Below are 24732 nucleotides of genomic sequence, written 5' to 3'. Positions count from 1 at the left end.
AAAATATTTGAATGCTTGAAGAGATATAAGAACTTTCAGTTAAAAATAATGTATTGACATGTCCTCTTAACTCCTCTCACTCCAGGACCCCATTAAAGGATAGTAAAGGGATTTTAAAGCCATAAACCCAGCAGAATAAAGAGAATGGAAGAAAATTCAGAAGCAGATGAATGAGAAGTGACAGACTTAACAATCTTGAGAAAGTTGTATCTTAAGCCAACAGTCAAAAAACTTGTTGAATTAATGAACATCCAAAGGTTGTTGTAATAATAAAGTTACTTAAAGATTTTTACACTAAGAAATAAAGTCAAATGTAAAAATTACATTTGCAAGTTTATAGAATCTCAGCCTCAAACTGAAAGGTTCTCTTTGACTGAAATTAATTAATAGATTGGAGCAGCAGTGGTTGGAGAAAGGGAGTTCCTGGCAGGGAACTAACATTCACGAACCAGAGTCACTATACAGAGCTTTATATGGAGCTTTATAACCTAGAGTTTTATTTTGTAGGAAAAGAAAATCATAATATACAAACCAACATGTTATTATGTGCTGCAATAAGTCAAAAAAATTAACTTAGACCATATGACATGACAGCTCATTTGACACACATCACAGGAAGCTAAAAAGTCACTCATTAAGCCAAATATTTTAAATATATTTACTATTCAAAATCATCATAGAATAAACTGTTCAAAGAAATAGTATTTCTCCTTCCCTCAGGCCAGACTGCATCCATCTCTTTTTAGCTTCCTCTGCCGCCAGTCTTTCTCCGTTCTAAGCCATTTCCCACAATTTCTCCAGTATTATCTTCCTGAAATATAAACCTGACCATGACACTCCTCTGATTAAAAACTTTTATGCCTTCTGATGTTTAAAGGGTAAAGTCCAAACTCCAGAACAAGACACTCAAAGCCTTTTTTTTTTGGCCACACTGCACGGCTTGTGGGATCTTAGTTCCCTGACCAGGGATCGAACCTGGGCCCACAACACTGAAATCGCCGAGTCCTAACCACTAGACTACCAGGAAATTCCTTCTCAAAGCCTTTTATAATCTGACCACAGGCTACCTCTGCAATCACTTTTCATGTTCTGCCACATTTCTTCCTACACCATAGGCTAAATTATCCACCATTTTCTCAACACTGCACATATGCTCTTTCACACCCTATGCTTTTGCACATGCTGTTCTGTAATGCCCTAAATCTCTAATCTGTTCATCCTTAAAAACCTAGTGCAAATGTCCCCTCATCCAACAAGTTTTCCCTCACATCCTAAGGCTGACTAAATCAGTCTTTTTTCCTCTGCTCTCATAGCACTTTACTACAGTTCTGTAACAGTGCTGTAGCACAAATTGGCCTGCCATTTATTACTTATTTTCTTCTAACCAGTATGAACTGTGATCTCCATCGTTATTTCCAGAGAACTTCATTACTTACTTAACAGCAAGTAAATTTTGAATAAATGTTTGTTAACTGAAAAAATTTCAGGTATATAGTATTTTAAACTATGACTTCTATTTATGACCTTATAACACTGAGTTCCAGTTAAGGTTAACAGAAACATAATTCCCACCAACCCCACATGAAAATTCCTCTTTGATCTCTGGTGGGTAGCAACATGGAAAGAATAAGATTAGCTTTGCTAGCTAGAAAGCAGAGCATTCAGAAACTTTAAATTTGCTCAGTGAAGGGCTAATACAGAAGCAAAGTACTACAGTAAATAAAGCATGATCTCTTGAGCCAGAATATTTGGGTTCAAAGTCAGGTCACTAGCTGAGTGTCCTTGGGTAAATCTCTTAATCTCATGACAATTTCGCTATCCATAAAACAGTGATGATAACAACAAATATGTTACAGTATAAAGCAAGGCCTCCAGAGTCAGTAAATCCCTTAACCTCTCTGGTGACAATTTCCCTACCTGTTAAAGAAGATTTAAACTGGATGATAAACTCAAAGAGTTTTAAGGCGTAAATAAGGGCAGGCATGTGAAAGTATTATTTAAACAAAAGCTATCATCAAATGTAAATAGTTTTCATAAGCATTAGCAACTATGGTAAATGTAAAGATTATAGCTAGGAGGAAGGTATGGGGAGGGATGCTAAGGGTAATAACCAGGCTCCACACCAGCTCACGCTGGCTGCTGCAGTTCCAACACCAACTTCTCCTGAAAGAAGTAGTTTCTATTCCAAAATCAACACTTACAGAGGTTCAGATAGAAGGCAAACATTTTTTGGAGGGATAGGAAAAGATATGCATTTATGCATAAAACATTTTTTGAACATCCACTGTGTGCCCAGCACTAGTATTGACAGCTCAAGTCTACTGTTCTAATTAGTGACTACACTATCTTGAGTGTGTGTTTTCATAAAGATGAAAACACAAGAAAAGTCAATTTCTTATCCAAGTTAACTACAGAGCTAATTGCTAGCTTTATACTCACACAAGAACACTGACCTTTCAACTCCAGCTACATGGAACTTGTAACTATTAATAGTATGCAGAGATTTAATCTATAAGAGTAGGTACATTAACCTACAAGTTTCACAAGAATTTTTTTTAAATGAAACATACTCACCCAAGGCAGGGTATCCAAGGTAAAATCGATCTGCTCCCAACCATCCAAGAAAAAGAGACAGTGCAACCGCCACCTTGTATGAATAGCCATTTCTGCACAGAATTGGAACATGAATGTCACATTCATATATTTCCAACATGTAAACATTTCAGAAAATAAAACTGTTAATTATTATTATTTGTTAACTGGTTCATTCATCCACTCAATTAATGCTTTTTGGGTGGCTACTGAGTGCCAGGCACTATCTTAGGCTATTGGAATATATTAATGAACAACAGAGACAAAGATCCCTGATGCCTAAAGAGCTTATAATCTAGAGTAAGTGACTTAACCATGCCATACCTCTGAGGGAAGAGTTCCAGCCAAAAATATCGCTGTTGCAAAGGCAGCATACCTGACAGTGCAGCAGGAGTGGAGTAAGAGAGGGGAAGAATAGTAGGAGACGAGGTCAGAGAGATAATAGGGGGCAAAGAAGGCAAATCACGCAAGGCCTTGAATATCATCATTAAGTAAAAACTCTGTCTTTTACTCTGAGAGATATGTGAAACTACTGCAGAGGTAAGTAGAGGTGTGGAGTGTGATCTGATTTAGATTTTAAAATAATCACTCTAGCTGCTGTGCTGAAGATAGACTGTAGGGGAGCATTTGTGAGCTATTGTCGCAATAATGTACAACAAACCTTTCCATATCAAGCAGAGAAGAAACCATGAAGGAGCTAACAGTGAGGAAGAAGTAAAACCAAGAGTGTGGTATCTTGGAAAGTCAAGTGAAGACAGTGTACTAAGAACAGAGTGATCAACTGTGCCAAATGTGACTGATGAATGACATAAGAATGCCTGAGAATTTACTACTAAATTTAACCAAGAGGAGATCTTTAGTGACCTCAGCAAGAGCAATTCTGGTAACGATGAGGGCAAAAGACAGAACAGAACAGGCTTAAGAAAGACTGGGAGGGCCATAGTGGTACCTGTGACTCTGCTCTCCCCCACAGCACACCCAAACCTGGCTCCTTCCACCCATTCCCCCTTCCCTCACCGCTACAGCAGTGCCCACAACCCAGGCAACCCCACAAATGGCAGAGGCACCTGCCATCTCAAGGCACCAGTAACCCCAGAGGAACAAGCAGTGATGATGAGGGCACTGACGACATCTCTGGCAAAGGTGATGGAGGGTGGAAAGTGCCAATTCTCAAATATAGCCAGAAGCACTCAGGTAAGAGAAACTAAGCTATAACTTATGCTATAGCGCCACCTACTGAAAAACAAAAGAAAGGACTCTAATTACCAACCTGTTGAACTGTTAGAATCAAAGTAAATAAAGGTTTACCTAAATAAGAAAGGTATTCACTACTTCAAACGCGCCAGCAAAGGAACAACTCACCAAGCACTATGAAAAAACACAGTAACACAGTATCAGAAAAAGAAAATGACAGTTCTCCAGAAACTAAAGTCACAGAAGACTGTGGTCTAACTGACAGAGAATTCAAAACAGGTATCAGAAAGAAACTCAACAAGCTATATGTAAGAAAACAGAAAAGACGGTTCAGTGAACTAAGGAATAAAATTAATGAACAGAAGGAATACTTTATCAAAGAGATTGAAACTCTAAAAAACAACCAAACAGAAGTTATGGAGCTGAAGAACTCAATAAACAACATGAAGAACGGCATTAGAAAGTGTTGGAAATACAGTAGAGCACATGGAAGAGAGAATTAGCGAACTCAAAGACAGAAATTGAGAAACGATTCAGGTAAAAGAGGAGAGAGCTAAGATTTTTGTTTTAACTGAAGAAACTCTACAAGAACTATCCAGCGCCATTAGAAAGGCAACATAAGGACAATGTGCATCCCAGAAAGAAAAGAGAGGGAGAAGGGAACAGAGAGCCTATTTAAGGAAATAATAGCTGAGAACTTCCGAAATCTGGGAATGGAACTAGATATACGAGCCCATGAAGCTAACAGAACACCTACTTATCTCAAAACAAGAAGACCTTCTCCAAGACACATCATATTAAAATTGTCAAAAGTCAATGACAAAGAAAGAATTTTACAGGCAGCCAGGAAAAAAAAAAAAAAAGAACACAATAACCTACAAAGGTACCCACATGAGGCTATCAGCAGATTTCTCAGCAGAAACTCTACAGGCCAGAAGAGAGTTGAATGACAAACTCAGAATATTGAAAGATTAAAACTGTAAGCCAAGAATACTCTATACAGCAAAGGTATCATTCAGACAGAAAGGAGAAATAAAGGCATTCCCAGACAAACAAAAGTTGAGGAGTTTATCACCACCAGACCTGCCTAACAAGAAATGTTGAAAGCAGCTCTTCTACCTGAAATGAAAAGGCAAAAGTACACAAAACATTGAGTAAGGTAATAAATAGACAGAATCAGAAAATTGCAACTGTATATCAGAATAGGTTGTTAAACACTTAATTACAGCAAAGGTTAAAGGGTGGGAAAAAAAGCACTAAAAATAACTACAGCTATGTCAATTTGGTAACAAACTCACAGCATTTTGTGTTGAGACATACTTGTGACAACAAAAACATAAAAGGAGAAGAGGAAAAGGATGAAACCTGTAGAGGCATATTAGGATAAGATACTACCAGCAGAAAAAGGACTATTTTATATTTAAAACATTTATACAAATCTCAGGATAACAAAACAAAAATCTAGTGCAGAGACACAAAACATAAGAAAAGAGAAAACTAAGAAAAACATCATAGAAAACCACCAAACTAAAACGCCAGACAGAAATGCAAGGAAAAAGAAACAATGGAACTATAGAACAACCAGAAGAGAAAAGATAAAATGTCAATACCAAGTCCTCATATATCAATAATCACACTAAATGGGGACTTTCCTGGTGGTCCAGTGGTTAAGACTCCGTGTTTCCACTTCAGGGGGCATGGGTTTGATCCCAGGTTGGGGAACTAAGATCACACATGCTGCAGGGTGTGGCCAAAAAAAAAAAAAAAAAAAAAAAAAAAATCACAATAAATGTAAATGGATTGAATTCACCAATCAAAAGACACAGAGTGGCTGGATGGATTAAAAAATAAGACCCAACTATATGCTGCCTCCAGGAGACACATCTCAGTTCTAAAGATAAATATAAGTGCAAAGTAAAGGGCTGTAAAATGATACTCTAAGCAAATGGCAGCCAAAAGAAAGCAGGTGTAGCCATACTCATATCAGACAAAACACACTTCAAACCAAAAAAGTTAAAAAGAGGCAAGGATGGACATTATATACTAATGATAAAGGGTACAACCCATCAAGAAGATATAACATTTATTAATATATATGCACCTAACAAAATAGCACCAAAATATATATAAAGCATTATTAACAGACCTAAAGGGAGAAACTGACAGCAAGAGAATAAGAACTTTAACACCCCCTGTACATCAAAATCTAGACAAAAAGAGAAGACGGAAAAGTCGGTCTTAAATGAAACACTAGACCAAAGAGACTTAATAACAGATGTATGTATACAGAATATTCCATTCAAAATCTGCAGAATACACATGCTTAAGTGCACACAGAATGTTCTCAAGGATAAACCATACGCTGGGACACAAAACAAGTCTCAATAAGTTTAAGAAAACTGAAATCATATCAAGCATCTTTTCTGACCACAATGGTATGAAACTAGAAATCAATTATAAGAAGCTGGAGAAATCACAAATATGTGGAAACTAAACAACACGCTACTGAACAACTAATGCATCAATGAAAAAAATTAAAGGAGAAATTTTAGAAGTACCTGAAGAGAAATGAAAATGAAAATATGACATACTGAAAATCTAAGGGAAACACACTGCAAAATCAGTACTAAGAGGACAGTTTATAGAAATACAGGTCTACCTCAAGAAACACCACAAATAATGTAACCATACACCTAAAGTAACTAGAAAAAGGAGAAAAAACAAAGCCCAAAGTCAGTAGAAGGAAGGAAAACATAAAAATCAGAGTGGAAATAAATGAAATAGAGACTAAAAAGAAAATAGAAAAGATCAATGAAACTAAGAGCTGGTTCTCTGAAAAGATAAACAAAGTTGACAAACCTTCAGCTAGACTCACAACAACAAAAAAAGACAACTCAGATAAATAAAATCAGAAATGAAAGAGGAGAAGTTACAATGGATACCAAAGAAACATGAAGGATTATAAGTGACTACTATGAATGGCTGTATACCAGTAAATTGGACAACTTAGAAGAAATGGATAAATTCTTAGAATCATACCACTTTCCAAGACTGAATCAGTAAGAAATAGAAAATCTGAATAGACCTATCACTAGTAAAGAGATGAAACATTAACCAAAAACCTCCCCCAAAACAAAAGTCTAGGACCAGATGGCTTCACTGGTGAATTCTACCAAACATTCAAAGATTTAATACCTATCTTTTTCAACCTCTTTCAAAAAACTGAAGAGGAGGGGATGCTTCCTAACTTATTTTGCAAAACCAGCATTACCAAAACCAGACAAGGACACCACAAGAGGAGAAAATTACAACCCAATATCTCTGATGAACACAGATGCAAACATCCCTAACAAAATATTAGTAAACCAAATACAACAATACATTAAAAGGATTATATGCCATAATCAAATGGGATTTATTGCAGGGATGCAAGGATGATTCATCCACAAATCAATCAATGTGACACACCATATTAACAAAATGAATAAAAACCATATGATCACCTCAAAAGACTCAGAAAAACATTTGACAAGATTCAAAATCCATTTATGATAAAAACTTTCAATAAAATGAGTACAGAAGGAATGTACCTCTACATAGTAAAGGCCATATGTAACAAACCCACAGCTATCATCATATTCAACAGTGACAAATTGAAAGCTATCCCTTTAAGATCAGGAACAAGACAAGGATGCCCACTCTCATCACTCTTATTCAACATAATATTGGAAGTCCTAGCCAGAGCAATTAGGCAAGAAAAAGAAATAAAAGGCAAGAAAGAAGTAAAACTGTCACTATTTGTGGATGACATAATTTTATATATAGAAAACCCTAAAGACTCCACCAAAAACTATTAGAAATAATAAACAAATACAGTAAAACAGCAGGGTAAAAAAATCAATATACAAAAATCTGTTGTGTTTCTATACACTAACAAACTAGCAGAAAAGGAAATTAAGAAAACAATCCTATTTATAATTGCAACAAAAATAATTAAATACCTAGGAATAAGTTTAACCAAGGAGATGAAAGACCTGTATACTAAAAACTATAAGACATTATTGAAATAAATTGAAGAAAACACAAAGAAATGTAAAAATATCCCATGCTCATGGATTGGAAGAATTAACATTGTTAAAATACACATTACCTAAAGCAATTTACAGATTCAGTGCAATTCCTATCATACAACTCAATAAAAACAAAACAACCTGATTAAAAAATGGACAGAGGATCTAAACAGACATTTTTCCATTTAAGACATGGCCAACAGGCACTTGAAAAGATGTTCAATCATCAGAGAGATGCAAATTAAAACCACAATGAGATATCACCTCACACATTAGAATGGTTATTATCATAAAAACAAGAAAAGACAAGATGTTGGAGAGGATGTGGAGAAAAGGGAACCCCCATATATTGTTGGTGGAAATGTAAATTAGAGCAGCCACTATGAAAAACAGTATGGATGGACTTCCCTGGTGGTGCAGTGGTTAAGAATCTGCCTGTCAATGCAGGGGACACAGGTTTGAGCCCTGGTCTGGGAAGATCCCACATGCTGCGGAGCAACTAAGTCTGTGTGCCACAACTACTGAGCCTGCACTCTAGAGCCTGTGAGCCACAACTACTGAGCCCGTGAGCCACAACTACTGAGCCCGCGTGCCACGACTACTGAAGCCCATGCACTTAGAGCCTGTGCTTCACAACAAGAGAAGCCACCGCAATGAGAAGCCCATGCACCGCAACGAAGAGTAGCCCCTGCTCGCCACAACTAGAAAAAGCCCGCGCAGCAATGAATACCCAACACAGCCAAAAATAAATAAATAAATTTATTTTAAAAAAAGAAAAGAAAAGAAAAATAGTATGGAGAAAACTACCATATGATCCAGCTATTCCACTTCTGGGTATTTATCCAAAGAATAAGAAAACACTAATTCAAAAAGATATATGCATCCTAATGTTCACTGCAGCATTATTAACAATAGCCAAGATATGGAAACAACCTAAGTGCCCACCAATGAATGAGTGGATAAAGAAGATATGGTGTATATATATACAAGAATACTAGTCAGCCATTAAAAAAAAAAAAGACACAATCTTACTACTTGTGACAACATGCATAGACCTTGAGGTCTACGTGCTAAGTGCCATGTGCTAAGTGAAATAAGTCAGATGGAGAAAGACAAATATGACAAATACCATATGATTTCACTCATATGTGGAATATAAAAAAAAAGTAAATGAACAACAAAAACAAACACATAGAAACTGAGAACAGACTGGTAGACACAGAGGTGAAGGGGGGTGGGAGGTAGGCGAAATGGGTAAAAGGGATCAATTGTATGATGATGGATGGAAACTAGATGTGGTGAGAAGCACCCTGCAGTGTATACAGAAGTTGAATTATAATGCACACATGAAACTTATATGTTACAAACCTATGTTAACTCAATTAAAAAAAAAGGTTGGACAAAATTAAAGAAAAGAAGTATTAGATAACTCTTTCAAGGAGTTGCTGCAAAGAGGAGTAAAGAAATAAAAAGGTAGCTGGAGTTATCATTTTAAAGTCAAATATGATTATGTCAGTCTCCTGCTTACGATCCTGTTTTTTGCACTGACTCACAATCAGGACATTTTCAGGGAGTTAGGGAAGATGGTAAACAACCCAGAGATTCTGTCTATGCATCTAATATTATAAGAACATCAGATTTTACACTGAGGGGAGTAGTGCCCCTTCTACATTGCAATGGGTCACCAGACTAGAAGTAGAGAAATAAATTGGGAGACTTTGTAGAAACTCAAGCTATAACCTACTGGATAGTAGCAGTGGGAGAGAAAAGGAAACAAAATTAGGAAATACAAAGAAGGCAAAAGCAGCCAGAAGAAATGTGGGGAATGAGAGAATAGGAGAATGACTCCAAAAGTTTCTGCTTAAGAAACTGGGTAGAACAGCTGCATTCACTAATACAAAGGAGGAAATGATTTGAAGGAAAGGACCTTTATATAAAGATGGTGAGAGAAACCAAAGGGGTGGATGAATGAAGCAGAGAAAAGGACCAAGGACATAATCTTGGGAATATCAAGATTTAAGGAAGAAGGAAAGGAATAGGAATCAAAAGAAATAGAAGTGTGTTTTATACTGGAAGTTAAGGAAAGAAAGTATTTTAAGAAAAGGGAATGCCAAATGCTGTAGAAGGATTAAGATATGGACTATAAATATCCATTTGATATAGCAACAAAGATGGCTAGCGAATTTCAGTATGGCCAAAAGCCATACTGCATTAGACTGAAAAATTCATAAAAGATAAATATTATAGAAACAAGCCTCTCAAAAATCTTGGCTGGTAAGGGGAATGAAATCAGAAAAGCAGTTACCTACCTAAATAAATCATCCTAAAGGATAATCTAAAAACTGGTGGTGTAGAAGAGATTTGTCTAATTGTTTACCAAATCATTTCTCTTTTTCTCATGTACATACAACGAAACAACAGGCAGACCTTGTTTGGTGTGCTTTGCATTATTGTGCTTTACAGATAAACTGTGTTTTTTACAGGTTGAAGGTTTGTGGCAACCCTGCATCAAGCAAGTCTATCGGCACCATTTTTCCGACAGCATTATTTTAAAATTAAGGTATGGTTTTCTTAGACACAATGCTATCGCACACTTAATAGACTACATATAGTATAAACATAACTTTTATGTACACAGGGAAACCAAATGATTCATGTGACTTGCTTTATTGCACTGGTCTGCAACCAAACTCACGATATCTCTGAGATATGCCTTTGTTTACTGTAGCTAACTTTGCAGTTAAGTGCAGCCATCACTTAGTTTTGGCCAATGGAATGAGGACAGAAGTGATGTATGCCATCATTTTATGTCTGGCCAATAAAACATTCCTGCAGGGGTTTTTTCTCCACTTTCCATCTGCTGGCTGAATGGAAAGGACTCTAAGGACTAGAGGGAGCAAAGCTACAAGATGAAAGCACAAGAGCCCGCATGACTGCATGGAGCAACTACCACTCCCTTCACCCCATCCAGAGCCCCAAGGCAACACAAATTGGACTATGATGTGAGTGAGAAATAACTTTTACTGTGTTAAGTCACTGAAATTCTTAAGACATTTGTTACAACAGGCTGCTCCAACTAATGCAGATGGCCAGTATAAATAGGTGTGTGAGTCGGTAACCAATCAGACATAGTTACTAGACTTCAGTTGCTGAAGAATACATTATAGAATGGCTATATCTGCAATATTGAGATGGAGTTCTAGTCAAGTATCAATATTATAAAAGGATATGCCTACAGGAGAAGGAAAATATGTAAACTGGAAAAGGGACACTCAATGAATTAAGAATTTGTCAGTGAGTCTTTACTGACAGGTTATGTTACTTTTGTGACTTATTAAAATTATCCATCAATCTAACTCCCCTTGTTCTGATTCAATGCTCATCAAGCAAATTCTATTTTGGAATTGTAGACTTTACTACAGGAGGGGAATAAGTTGGCCAGTAGACTTGGAGTATCTAGTTTCCTTGATAGTTATATTTCCTATCACAATTGAAATCAATGTCTTGTGAACATGATTAGTACAGCTCAGTTGCATTGAGCCTAACTACTCAGAGACAGTAAAAGGAAAATCAGAGTTAATTTGGAAATTAAGTGGCAGATCACTGTGGTGTGACCATTATAGGTAATATGAACCTGCAACGTCCAACCTGAATGGTTAGCTGTTCTTAAAAGATGATTTTCTTAGTTGTTGTATTATAACCTTGGACCAACACTTAACAAATTATTTGTCATTTGGAAACATCAATCTATAAATCTAAAAACTGACTAAACCATATCTAAGTACTTTGGAAATAATTCCCTTTAACAATTTTTACTTTACTTATGAGCAATCTTGGAACCCAAGAAGCTTAAAGTGATTGGATTACACAGCAAGATAGAATCTAAAGCCCCTCATTAACTCAGTGAAGTAGGGTCAAAAAAAAAAAAAAAAAGACTCTAATAGTAATTTCTAAGAATTCTAATAGAACTTGCAGAAACAGTCAAATAGTGGTTGTTTTTTGATATAACTGCAAAATAGGTGCCATCATATAAAATGCAACAACATACAGTAAAAGATAAAAATATAATGCCAACAATTAATAAAAATGGGTAAAATTAAATCATGTTTTCAGGACAAAGCATTAACATAAGAATAAACTGTTAGCTTTACTGGAGCAAAAATAAATAGCAAACTTAAAAGTCCTTTAAACAAAGAATACTCCCAACAAAATAAAACCATTTGTCTTAATATACCAAACTAACTTTTGAATTCTGTTTAACATTACCATTTATCATCCAAACCTATTACAAATAATGAAACCAAGTTTCAAAATGCAAATGATTACTAATTAGCATTCTTTTAATACTATAGGTACACAATCCCTTATTTGCACTCGAGAAAGCCCCCAAATTTTGAAAACAGAATTTTTTCATAAGCCATTTGGTAGCAAAAACTGGCTGAACTGACATGGCATGAAGCCATTCATTCTATTTATCCCACATAGTGAACTACTGAGCTTTACTTGGTTGGTGAACTGCATATATATATAACAATATGCACACTTAAAATAGAGATTTTCTGACAAAAGCAAAAAGGTATAAATTATAATAGTGCAGGATTCTCCTTACAAATTAACTCTTTTCCTCTTCACTCCATTCAGTCAAGATACAACATAGGCAAGTAATCTGAAAATTTAGCTTCAGTAAGGTAGGTACTTACACATTTCGGCAAGATATGGGCTTGAGAAAACCAATTTCGTTTCCAGTAAAATGTGTTTCATTGCCGCCAGAATCCTTACAAGTTATGTTAGGTGCTGGAAAACATGGAACTAAAGGCAGAAAAAAGCAAAAATCCATTATTTTTTTTCTTGTGGAAAAGTATGCAATTATGTTTTTTCCTAAGGCTAGCAATACACATAAGAAAATATAATGTTAAAACAAACCACCTCCCAATATAACATGATATACTTTAATTTAGATAGGAAAAGCTACATTTTATATACATATATATATATATACACACACACACTCATGTACAAGATAAGATACAGATAAAAAAATAAAAACAAAAAAAAGATACAGATAATATGATAGAGTAGTCTGAACACAAAAGCATAACAATTGCCACACTGAGTTAGATGCATGACCCATCAAGTTCAATCTCCTGCCTCTGACAAAGGTAACAAGGGAAGAATTGCACATTACTATCCTTTACTTCATCTCTAGGATAAAGAATACTTCTCGAATTTTTGTTGGTATCTCATTAGGTAATTCATTAAATTTAACATAATCTGATTTTATATTTTCAGTTTATAAAGTTCTTATAGATGATGGCTACAATAAACTAAGATTCCTCTTTATTCTAAATAAATTACTTTCATTTATTCTAAATGTATAGAATTTGTTTTTTGTTTCTCTATTCCCTCTAGGATTTGATGTAGTGTATTATCTCAGTATTTAGTAATTTTGATCTTTATTCATACTCCAAATGACATGATAATACGAGGCAGTAACACTTATAGAGCTTACTATGTGCTAGGCAGGCACTGTCCTGAAGTCTTTATGGCACATCATGTAAAGAGCTAGAACTCTGGGGACTTCCCTGGTGGTGCAGTGGTTAAGAATCCGCCTGCCAATGCAGGGGACACGGGTTCAATCCCTGGTCCGGGAAGATCCCACATGCCGCAGAGCAACTAAGCCCACGCGCCACAACTACTGAGCCTGTGCTCTAGAGCCCGCGAGCCACAGCTGCTGGGCCCGCGTGCCACAACTACTGTAGCCCGTGTGCTGAGAGTCCATGCCCCGCAACAAGAGAAGCCACCGCAATGAGAAGCCCATGTATTGCAACGAAGAGTAGCCCCCGCTCACCGCAACTGAGAAAGCCCACGCGCAGCAACAAAGACCCGACGCAGACAAAAATAAATAAACAAATTTATTTAAAAAACAAAGAGCTAGAACTTTGGAATAAGAATGACCTATCTGTGCATTGCCTGTTTCAGAACCTTGGATTCCTTGTAGATAAAAATAGCACTAAGATCATAATAAGACTATTGTGGGGATTAAATGTGATACAAAATACCTAGTGTAAGGCCAGCATTTAGTAGGCATTCAATAAATGTTAGTGCCTTTTCCTCCTTCATTGTTTCTGACTAAAAGGTACTAATGTTTTTAGGCTAGTTTCAGTAAATGCTTATCTCTATGTTTAGCAACAATAATTACAGTGGGTTTTTTTTTTTTGAGAAAATGAAAACAGAACTTGGTCTAATGGTCTAAAACAAACAAACAAAAAAACCCCCACAGACTCCAGAGTTTTATTATGAGAGAAAAATGGTATTTATTTTCTGTCTATAATTATCTTAAGATTTTCAACAAATCACTGTCCTTTTTTTATGCCAGAGTAGTACACTGAGAGAATGAGGCCAGGAAAAAACCTCTATAATGACTTTGCACCCTTCTGTGTGTTATTGATAGTTCAATCTATACCGTCCCATAAACTTTATTTATTTAATGTATTTACATTTCCAACACAAGGAGGTGCTTATGCTAAAAGGCATAGATAGGTTCAATACAACTGAGAACCATTTAAACAAGAAAAAAAGTAATAAGATTAAGGGAGGAGGGAGAGTTAAGAAATAATTATACTGGGAAACAACTAAGGGAAGACAGTATAACCGACCACCAATGTAGCTCAGAGATTCCTGGTAGTTAAGGCAAAAAGCTTTACAGAGCTACTGTGATATAACTGAAAGAAAGCATACCAATTCACCTCTAAACCACTGTGGGAATTTGGTTTGGTTCATGACACAAGGGTAAGAGAATGTAATAGAGAAGGTCCTCAACTAGAACTTTATTAGAACAGTAGAGAAAAGTTTTCCACATAGCCATTTCTCACACTGACTCCAGATATAAGCAAGAGCTTATAATGTTAACATCTACAGAGATGGGGAAAAAGTTAACACATGATTTATATGTAGTTGTTTTGCCATCTGCCTTGATATAGGGATAAAACTTACTGACTTTTGTGAATGAATTATTATCATGTCCCTTAAGTTATATCTCTCAATCTGCCATCTTAGGTCATGCTTTTGACTGGAGCTATATAGTAGACAACTCAAAACCGAGATTAACATACATCTGAAATGCTAATATATATTCTATGTTACCAATTGAAAGGAGATCAGTATGCTCTATTTCTATGATGAGGGAATGATGGAAAGTAATTTTGCTTTCCAGGGGATATCTGGCAATGTCTGGAAACATTTTTGGTTGTCACTACTGGGAAGCTCCTACTGGCATCTAGTGGGTAGAGGCCAGGGATGCTCCTAAACATCTTACAATGCACAAGACAGCCTTCTCACAATAAAGAATTATCTAGTCCCAAACATTAATAGTACTAAGGTTGAAAAACTGCTGTAGATCAGTGGTCTTCAAAAAATGTGGCTCACACGCTCCCTAAAATAACTTTTTAAAATTTTTCACCATGGGTTTAAATTGTTGGGAAAAATATTATTTCCAGCATACTGTAAATACTGCCCTTAGTATTGAAATATTATAGCATTCTTTAAAATGGAATCTAAATACCACAGCTTTTTGATAGCCACTATGATCCAACCAAGAATATGAAAGGGCTCTTCTTTAAAATTCAGAAATTTTACATCAACTGTAGGAAAAAATACACATATAAAAACTGACGATCTGGAAATTGATTATTTTAAAGACACGTTGTGGGCTGAATTGTACCCTCCCAAAAAGATATGTTGAAGTCCTAACCCTCAGTACCTCAGAATGTTACCTTGCTTAGAAATAGTCTTTGCAAATTTAACGAAGTTAAGATGAGGTCATTAGGGTGGGCCCTAATGCAATAAGACCGGTATCCTTAAAAAAGGGAAAACTGAACATACACAGGGAGAAGATGATGTGAAGACATACAGGCAGAATGCAATGTGAAGACAGAAGCAGAGATTAGACTAATGTGGGGCATTCCCTAGTGGTCCAGTGGTTAGGACTCGAGGCTTTCACTGCCGGGGGCCCAGGTTCAATCACTGGTCGGGAACTAAGATCTCACAAGCTATGCAGCATGGCCAAAAAAAAAAAAAAAAAAAGAGAGAGAGAGAAACTAGGATTGATTAGGTTACAATCCGAGGACTGCCAAGGATTGCCGGCCACCCCTAGCAGCTCGAAAGAGGAAACAAAAAATTCTACCCAGAGTTTGAGAGGGAACATGGCCTTGCCAACACCTTGATTTCAGACTTCTAGCCTCCAGAGACAGTAAACATCTACTGTTTTAGGCCATCCAGTTTGTAACACTATTACTAACAGCCCTAGAAAACTAATTCATCTATATCTGTTTACCTCTTGGAAAGCTTTGTCCACCCCCAGGAGTACATGTACTCCAGTTAAGGCATCAGGCATGTAAATAAGTCAAAGCAATGTCTGGTTTAAAAAATTAAAGTTTTTTGCCTTGGTGAAGACCATTCCAGCTCCACAAAGAAGTGACCTGCGGGAAGATCTATAGATAGACGCAAGTTTTTCTTCAAATAACACCTTTAATTCTTTTTCAAATCCTCAAAGTAGTAAGTTCTGGATTGGAAAATTGTGCAATAAAACAGAATTCTATTACTAAATTTTGGGTAATTTTCCTCTAAATGTATTACTACCTTGTACTTGCTCAGTTTGAAGCTGTCACTTTCCTGCCTTATAGCCTTGTTAGATCTTCCTGCAGACTATCTAAAATTAGATCTTAAAGAGATAGTTGCAATAGAAAACACTATGATACCCATTGGGGTTATTGTCCAATATACCTTGCCTAACAGAAATGTACTATTTTTTGAGATTACAGGTTCTTGTACAAAATTTGGAAGATCAAACATTTATAGGTGAGTTGTAAAAATGCTTTATAAAAATATTAAAAACTAAGAAATCATAGCTATTTTTTGGTTGGATACTATTGTTCAAACTCCTATATTTTGACAATTTTAGTTTTCAATGCTATTGTATCATTTCTAATATAAGAAATGATTTGTATTCAATATGAGCTGCTTTGTATTTAATGAGACAGATAAAGGAGAGAAAAATGCCCAACGATCTAGGCTTAGAACCTCAGGAAAGATACAAATAGTGGAAGTACCAGAGTGAAGGGGAAACCACATTGCTACAATAATTCTGGAGAAGTTTGACAGAAGTATGAGCTAATTATTTCAAGGGATGAAAATTATGTACTTTAATGAGGATGGATGAGCTGCCGCTCCCAGTATAGTGAGATAACATGAGAAAATATTAAAGAGCAACATTGAGACTGATCCGATTTGTTTCAACTGATAGAAAACTCCAAAAAGCAATACTTTAGAATGGGACAAATCTGTGCTTAAGTCCAAACTCTGTCACTTAACTAGTATGTTCTTTTGGGCAAGTTACAAAACCTCACTGAACCTTGTTTTGTAATCTGTGAAATGGGAATAAGACCCTTGTAATGCTATTATACACATATTAAAAGCATATGGTATGTAAAGCATGATGCTTGGCTAGAGAAAGTGTTCAACTTCCTTACTCTAGGAAATTAGAGAACTTCAACACTGAGAAGACTAAGAGAATGAAGCTGACACGAGGAATGAATATAACACGTGAGTGGCTGTAAATTTAATAGATTTTGTGAAATGAAATTAATCTATTCAATAGATGCCTACAACCCTAGAATTTAATCATTTTTACATATTTTATAATGATTTCATTTGACCCTTACTTTATTTTTTTTAAAGGAGTCCTTCCTTCCTTCCCGGCTGCGTTGGGTCTTCGTTGCTGTGCGCGGGCTTTCTCTAGTTGCGGCGAGCGAGGGCTGCTCTTTGTTGTGGTGAGCAGGCTCTAGGTGGGCACGGGCTTCAGTAATTGTGGCATGTGGGCTTAGTAGTTGTGGCTTGCAGGCTCTAGAGCACAGGCTCAGTAGTTGTGGCACACGGACTTAGCTGCTCCGCGGCATGTGGGATCTTCCCGAACCAGGACTTGAACCCGTGTCCCCTGCATTGGCAGGCGGACTCTTAACCACTGCGCCACCAGGGAAGCCCGAGCCTTATTTATTAAAAAAAACTATTAAGTAGGCAGAACTAGTAATATGCTCCTTTTTCTTTTCTTCCTTTTGCAAACAGAAAAACTGAGGTTCCAAGAAATTAAATGAGCTCACCAGTGTCATAAATAGGTAATATTCTACAAGTCCTAGGCTAACTCATCACTTTTAATCAGTACTCTTTTCATTACACCATGATAATGCCATGCTTACACTGATATCAGGAACAAGCAAAAATAAATCAATATGATGAGATTAAGGAAGCCAGTTACCAATAAATGTTAACTAGTTGACAAAATTAAGCAACATGCCAGAAGCTTGAAAACTATTCCATTTGCAGTTTTCTTGCAAAATGTTTGGCTCTGGCTAATGTCTAGGATTTAGATGGCATCAATTTAAGCATGGTACACTGTTATTTCTCAATTATAAAAAGCAGCACCGTTTTTTAAATACGAAAAAGCTAAACTAGAAATAAAATAATCAATGAAGTTTCATCACAGTAAAATGGACTGACCTAGAGAGGAGGTGGTTTGGGACCCTACTCCAGTTAACATCATGCCTCTGCACTCTGATCTGATCTGTCATATAAGAGGGTCAGACTCTTTTATTTATGATTTCTGTAACAGGTTATACTGTGTAATCACCAGATAATTAAATGTGTCAATCTAGAATTTGGGTGAAAGCAAAAGATAAAGTTGGTAAGAGCCAACCCTATCTTCATATTTCTAGTGTTAAAAGACACCTCTCCTCTGGAAGTGCTGGAATTGGAAAATCATCATTTTGCAACTATCACAGTAAAAGAATGATTCGGAGGACTTCCTTGGCAGTCCAGTGGTTAAAACTCTGTGCTTCCACTGCAGGGGGCATGGTTCAACTCCTGGTCAGGGAACTAAGATCCTGCATGCCTTGCGGCACAGCCAAAAAAAAATGATTCAGGCTAGAATCATCATGGATGCTAAGTCTAGGGGAAATTTTTGATGAGGGATAGGATATTTGCATGGTCTAAATGAGTCTCATCAAAGACTGTTTATTAGTTGCAAAGGAAAAAATATTTAATTGAAAAGACTGAGTGATCAACACTTAACATCATCAGTGAGAGGGAGATGGATATCACGTCCCTCAGCTGTGAGATGCAGAGGACACGCCATCACTTATGTAATTTTCCATGCTGGGATGCAGAACCTAAATCTAGTTGTAAGGAAATATCAGACAATCCCAAATGAGGAATATTCTATTAAAATAAAGGGGACTGTAGTCTTCAAACTTGTCAGTATCATGAAAGACAAAGCTGTGGAAATATTCCAAGTTAAGGAAAACTAAAGGCAAAACCTGATCTTGGGATCCTGTACTGGGGGAAAATGCTATAAAGGCTTTATTTGGGTCATTTGACAAAATCAGAACGTGGATGGTAAAGTATGTGCATTAACACTGAATTTACTCAAGTTTTACAACTGAACTGTGGTTATGTCAGGAGAATATCTCTATTCTTAGAAAACACACACAAACATATTTACGGACAAAACATATATACACAAATTCAGAGAGAGACAGAGAGCATGCATGAGTGCACAATGATAAAGCCAGAAGGATAATGTTTAACAATGGGTGAATCTTGGGAGAGGGTGTATGGGTGTTCTTTGTACTATTCTTGCAATTTTTCTGTAAGCTTGAAATTATCTCCAAATAAAAAGTTTAAAAATAACACACCCTTTGCATAACTAATTTATGCTATTAGAAGTTAGGATAATAATTATCATTGAGGCAGGGTAGTGGCTGTAAGAGAGCATGGGGCAGAGTCCCAGCATGTTGGTAAGGTTGTTTCTTAATCTGGAAGCATTCACAGGTGTGCTCAGTTTGTGAAAGTTTATTTGAGTTATATTTAAGTGTACTTTTCTGTATATATACTTCAATAACATCTTAATGAAAAAGACCTTCTGCCAAAGGACCAGAGCAAAATTTCTGGAAATGGAGTTTAAATACTTTTATATTTCACTACTCAGAAAATTAAAAACACTTGCTTATGTATGTCTTTATGTATATATATGTTCTAGACAGAACACTCCTTGAGGGCAGAGATTGTCTTATGTATCATCTATACCATTTAGCAGAAGCCTCCCATATAATAACTTCTCAATAAATAAATTTCTCAATAATAAATAGTTTATAATACAAATGTTCACTGTTAGTTGTTTTGATCCATTTACTTATTTAAATTTAATTATTAAACTATTACAAATAATTTCTCAATAAATAAAGATGCGTGTTAACTGGTTGGGCTAACTGGTAACCATTTTAAGACCACACAGTTTATTGTCATAGTTGAATCTCCTTTGCCTTTGGTCCCAATTCTTACTACCTCCAAACTCCCCTCTCTGTAAAACATTCCACCCACTCATTCCTTACTACAAAGTATAGTTTAAGAAAATTAAACTTAGTTTGAGGATTCTGCAATAGTCCTTCATATACTCAAAAAGACAGAAGAAAAATTTTGGCTCGAGAAACGAGAGAGATCACACTTTTCACAACTCTAATATATTCCTACGTCAGGACCAAAAAGCATGTTTCAAGGGTCATTTTGATGTCCTCTCTGATCAGCACTCAGAAGTGACTCACCACAGCCACTCCACTAGTCTTGCGTGTTCTAAAAAGGACAATTAAAAAAAGCATCCTGTGGACAGACATAGCCTCATGAGGGCTGGGCTGGTAGAACCTATCCCAGATCTTGACTGAACACTTCTGGGTCATGCATAAATTATAATCCACATGCAGAAGCCCTGTAACTCATATTTGTCTCAGAAACTTTATTTTCTTTTTAAAGTCATAATAATAATCTAAAGTCATTTATTTATTAATTTATAACATTTTATATGTATTTCCAGATTGTTAGGCACTTATGGTTTATTCTCTCCAAATGAATAACCATACCATTCCTGTACATAGAAAGCCTTCCTTTTATTTTTCTGCAGCTCTCCACTTACATCATCTATGATAACTTACCTGACAGGTCACAACGTGACCATAACACCTCCAAGTCCTTTTATACTTCCTAGCAGTCTGATCATTTGATTTTGTAGTTGTTTATAAACTTATTTAGCAATAATTACTTAAGTGGATTCAAACTTATTTTACAAAAGAGACACCTGACTGGAGGGCAGAGCTCTTTTTGGTCAGAAACTATTCTTTTTAGTTGTATAATTTCCTTCAAAATCCTCATACGTACAAAGAATTCTGCAGACTAGAAAAGGCTTTTTTGAGATGGTTGGCTGCCTGATTCCTAGTTTAAAGTGACCTCAGTCACAATAGTATTCACAGATTTCCAACATATTTCATATATGTGGTTGAATATCTGAAAGCTCATTGTTCTTTATGTGTGTTAACACTATTCTCTGTATTCTGAGAGCACAATATAAAAGACTGAACTGTAACACAGGCAAATCAGAATATACTTATAAAGCAATTTAAAAAGGAGGGGATTCCGTGCAAAGTTCCTTTAAGTCTAACACAACTAAATTAAATAAATGTACACATATTGAGCAATATTTACTATAAAAATCATATATATAACCTATTACTGTTTATATGATAAAATTTCATTACTCCAGAATAGTAGCAAAACATCTGTTATAAAAGTTTAACACAATTTACTTTCAAATATCTCTGCTGACTAGAATGGGGCTAACAGTGTGTCAAAATATAAAGGGATAAAAAAGAGAAGGGAGATCTTTTAAAAATATATACAAATTCATAATCAAGAGCTCAGTTATTTGACTATAAGATAATTTTGAAAAACTGAAAGTTTTTTGCAGTTAAAAAAATCCCTTTAATCTGGTTTCCAAAATGAATCTGTTTAGTAGCTTTCATTTATAAAGAAAACATCAATTATTGCCTTATTTCCTGTCTAAACAATAAAACAATCAGTATATATTCAATAGGTGTTCTTTTCTCAAAATAATACTAGGTATTGACCATCATTATGTACCATGTCAAATAAGAATGCCAAATCCAAATAGCTCCAACTTACATCTATCTGCCTCCTTTCCAACATATAACCCTTTAGAAGGCTAAACAACTTATTAATTTTTATCTAGCATTACGTATTTTTTGGAATAACAGAAGCTCCCCCAAATCATTAGGTTGAGGGTGTTATCCATTACCAAAACGTCTAAGAAAAAACTGATGCACACTTCAAATCTTTACCGTATTCTTTTCACACTTAGGATGTACCTAAGTATATTTTACAAGCGCATGATATGGGTGATATAGCGCCTCACTGTACCTTATTGGACTAAAAGTCTCATTTCAAGTTCTCTTTGAGTAATTAAAAGTCTAAAGAAGCATCTTTGTAAAACATAACTTGATAAATAAAGGGCAACAAGAAAGCTATATAAATTATTCTAAAGGTTTTTTAAAAAAATGAATGAAAATAAAAAACTCAGTTTATATAATTAATAGAATAAGATTATTTTTTAAATTAAATATTAACAACCCCTAGCCAGTTCTCCAATATTAAGTTGTTCTGAAAACTGAATAATAATAATGTTGTAAATCAAGAAAAAACACATTTATTAATTACTGTTAGCGATCACACATTCATCTATGAAATAATGTTTTAAAAATTATTTAAAAAAACATGTTTCTGCAAGTCTTACCATGAGCTGTGTAGTTTGTACAGTTAACTGGTTCTTGTGTAGCATCATTTATTTTTGGATCTTTACAAATATATGTAGAAAAGTTAAGGAAATATGAACTACATTCCAATACAAAACATTATCATCTTGTCTTTAACATGTCATCTTATATACTTATGATTATATTCACATGTGAAAAGAGGCTGTTAGTTTGTCCAAGTCAACAAGCACAGGTATACTTTTAGTGTCACTAAATAATACCTGAATATTAACTTATTACAGGAAAATTGTATTAAAAACTCTAGCAGAGGGTGCTATGCATGGAACATCAGTCAGGGTTTAAACACAAAGCACACAAAAAAAAGAAAATAAAAATCTTTACCAAATTATATAAGAGAACTTCAAGTTAAAAAAATCAGTTTCCAGATATCTGACTGAAATTATTCACAGGCCCCAAGTATTACCATATACATAATTTCATGTAACACAAATAACCCTGTGATGTAGATACTATTATCCCCACATTACTGAAGCAAACTGATGCTCAAGGTTTGAGTGATTTATCCAAAGTGGTATGAGTGACAGGTAGTAAAATCAGATTTCCTGATTCCAAGCCGAGGGTGCTTTCCATCAGACTGCGAGGAAGATGGTTGTTTTAGGCGGGTCTACATGGTCTCCCCAACAGGATTTTAAGGTTTTGTAAATGGATGTAATAATTATCTTCTCATAGATGTTCACAACACTTGGGGGTCGGGGTTCTGTTTCCTAAAAATTTTATTGACACTAATACGAGATAAGTAAGGTACTCACAGGATGTCTCTGGAGACAGAGTCTGACACCTCTTTAGGGTTTTTGAATCACTATTGGAAATCTCATCTTTATGCGAGGAAAAACATTTTCCAGTTAACATCATCTTGTATGCTCAGGCACTTCTAAGTTTCAAAAAGCACAACTCTTCATACTGCTCAATTATTTTATTAGAAATAATCACCCCGACATTTTTGCCAAGAAAGGGACTCAACTTACTAGGTCAGTGATTCTCAAACTCCTAGCATAATGGTAATCAGCAAATTAGAGCTATTCTGTAAAAATTTAATAATGGCGGCCTCTCCTCAACTCTTAAAAATACTATCGAATTTTCTTAATTTTAAGATTTCTTCTCATAGAATCTTTTTTATATCTCCGGCTTCTATTAATTTTTCTGTTCTACAACTTGTATGAAACTGTCTAATTTTGTACAAAATTACCTATTTTAATTTGAATGTAACTCCCATTTCATATCCTCCTCCACTTATCAGAGCCGCTGCAATGAACAGATCTACTTAACTCCTCCAGCCTGTTTTCTCATCAGTAAGCAAACAGCTAACACACATAGCCCCTACTATGTGCCAGGCATTGTTCTAAGTGACTTACCTGTACTAATTTATCACAACAAACCTTTAAGTTGGTAGCATTGTTATCTATATTTTTACTCATGATAAAACACAGTTCGAATAATTTGTCCACGGCTACAAAGCGGAGCAGGAATTTGCCCCCTTGCAGTCTGGGATCTCATGTAGGTCGAGATAGTATAAGGTAATAAATGTAAAGTTAACAATAAATGGGCAACATACATTGGCTATATCGTTATTAATTACTGTACTTGTCTTCCCCGAAGTCGGCAAATTTCCAGGGCAGGGTCCATCAGCCTTTTAACTTAATTCCAATGCTTAAAAACATGGCCTAACATACTTCAGTGTCAATGTGTTTGAACAAATAAACCCACCGGTTAAAAAAATGAATTTTTAAAAAAGAAAGGGGGATCACAAGAGGAAGCATCAACGATCAGTAAAATCCCAAGGAAATCACACAGGATAGCCTCTGTCCGTCCCAGCCCCACATCTCTCTTCACCGCCTGAGGTCCCTCGGTCATTAAAGGACACAGGTCACCTTTCCTTTCAGTAAAACCTTAGCCCGTGTTGAGAGCCGCGACCCACTCTCGACCCCGAATCTACCTCGCCCCATGGGGGGGGCTCCTCACAGAGGATATTGTCCCACTCTGAGGTCCTCGCACTTAAGTGACTCTTCGCCACCGCCGGCGGCAGCTCCCCAAGGTCCCGTGGTTACTGACACGACCCACAGTACAGCCAGGAGCCGAGCAGCAGCAGTCTCAGAAGCAACCGGCCCTGAGGGCCGAGAAGCCGCCATGCTGGGGACCGGCGCATCCCCCAT

General features: G+C 36.0%; 1 protein-coding gene across 4 annotated transcripts in view; it reads right to left on the bottom strand.

Moving 5' to 3' along the window:
- The window catches only part of TM2D1 (TM2 domain containing 1), a 141983-nt gene extending 117251 nt beyond the window's left edge, over positions 1–24732 (bottom strand). For all 4 annotated transcript variants that reach the window (XM_029230178.1, XM_029230179.1, XM_029230181.1 and 1 more), the window contains exons 1-4: positions 24551–24732; positions 22543–22616; positions 12557–12665; positions 2575–2666 (exon numbers count right to left, since the gene is read on the bottom strand). In XM_029230178.1, coding sequence (XP_029086011.1) covers positions 2575–2666; positions 12557–12665; positions 22543–22616; positions 24551–24732 — 457 coding nt within the window. The remainder of the gene's footprint in view (positions 1–2574; positions 2667–12556; positions 12666–22542; positions 22617–24550) is intronic.

This window comes from Monodon monoceros, unplaced genomic scaffold, assembly GCF_005190385.1.
Source record: "Monodon monoceros isolate NGI ecotype Baffin Bay Population unplaced genomic scaffold, NGI_Narwhal_1 Super_Scaffold_18, whole genome shotgun sequence".
NCBI classification, from domain to species: Eukaryota; Metazoa; Chordata; class Mammalia; order Artiodactyla; family Monodontidae; genus Monodon; species Monodon monoceros.
The sequence above is the reverse complement of the archived record's forward strand: the minus strand, read 5'-3'. Positions and strand labels throughout refer to the sequence as shown.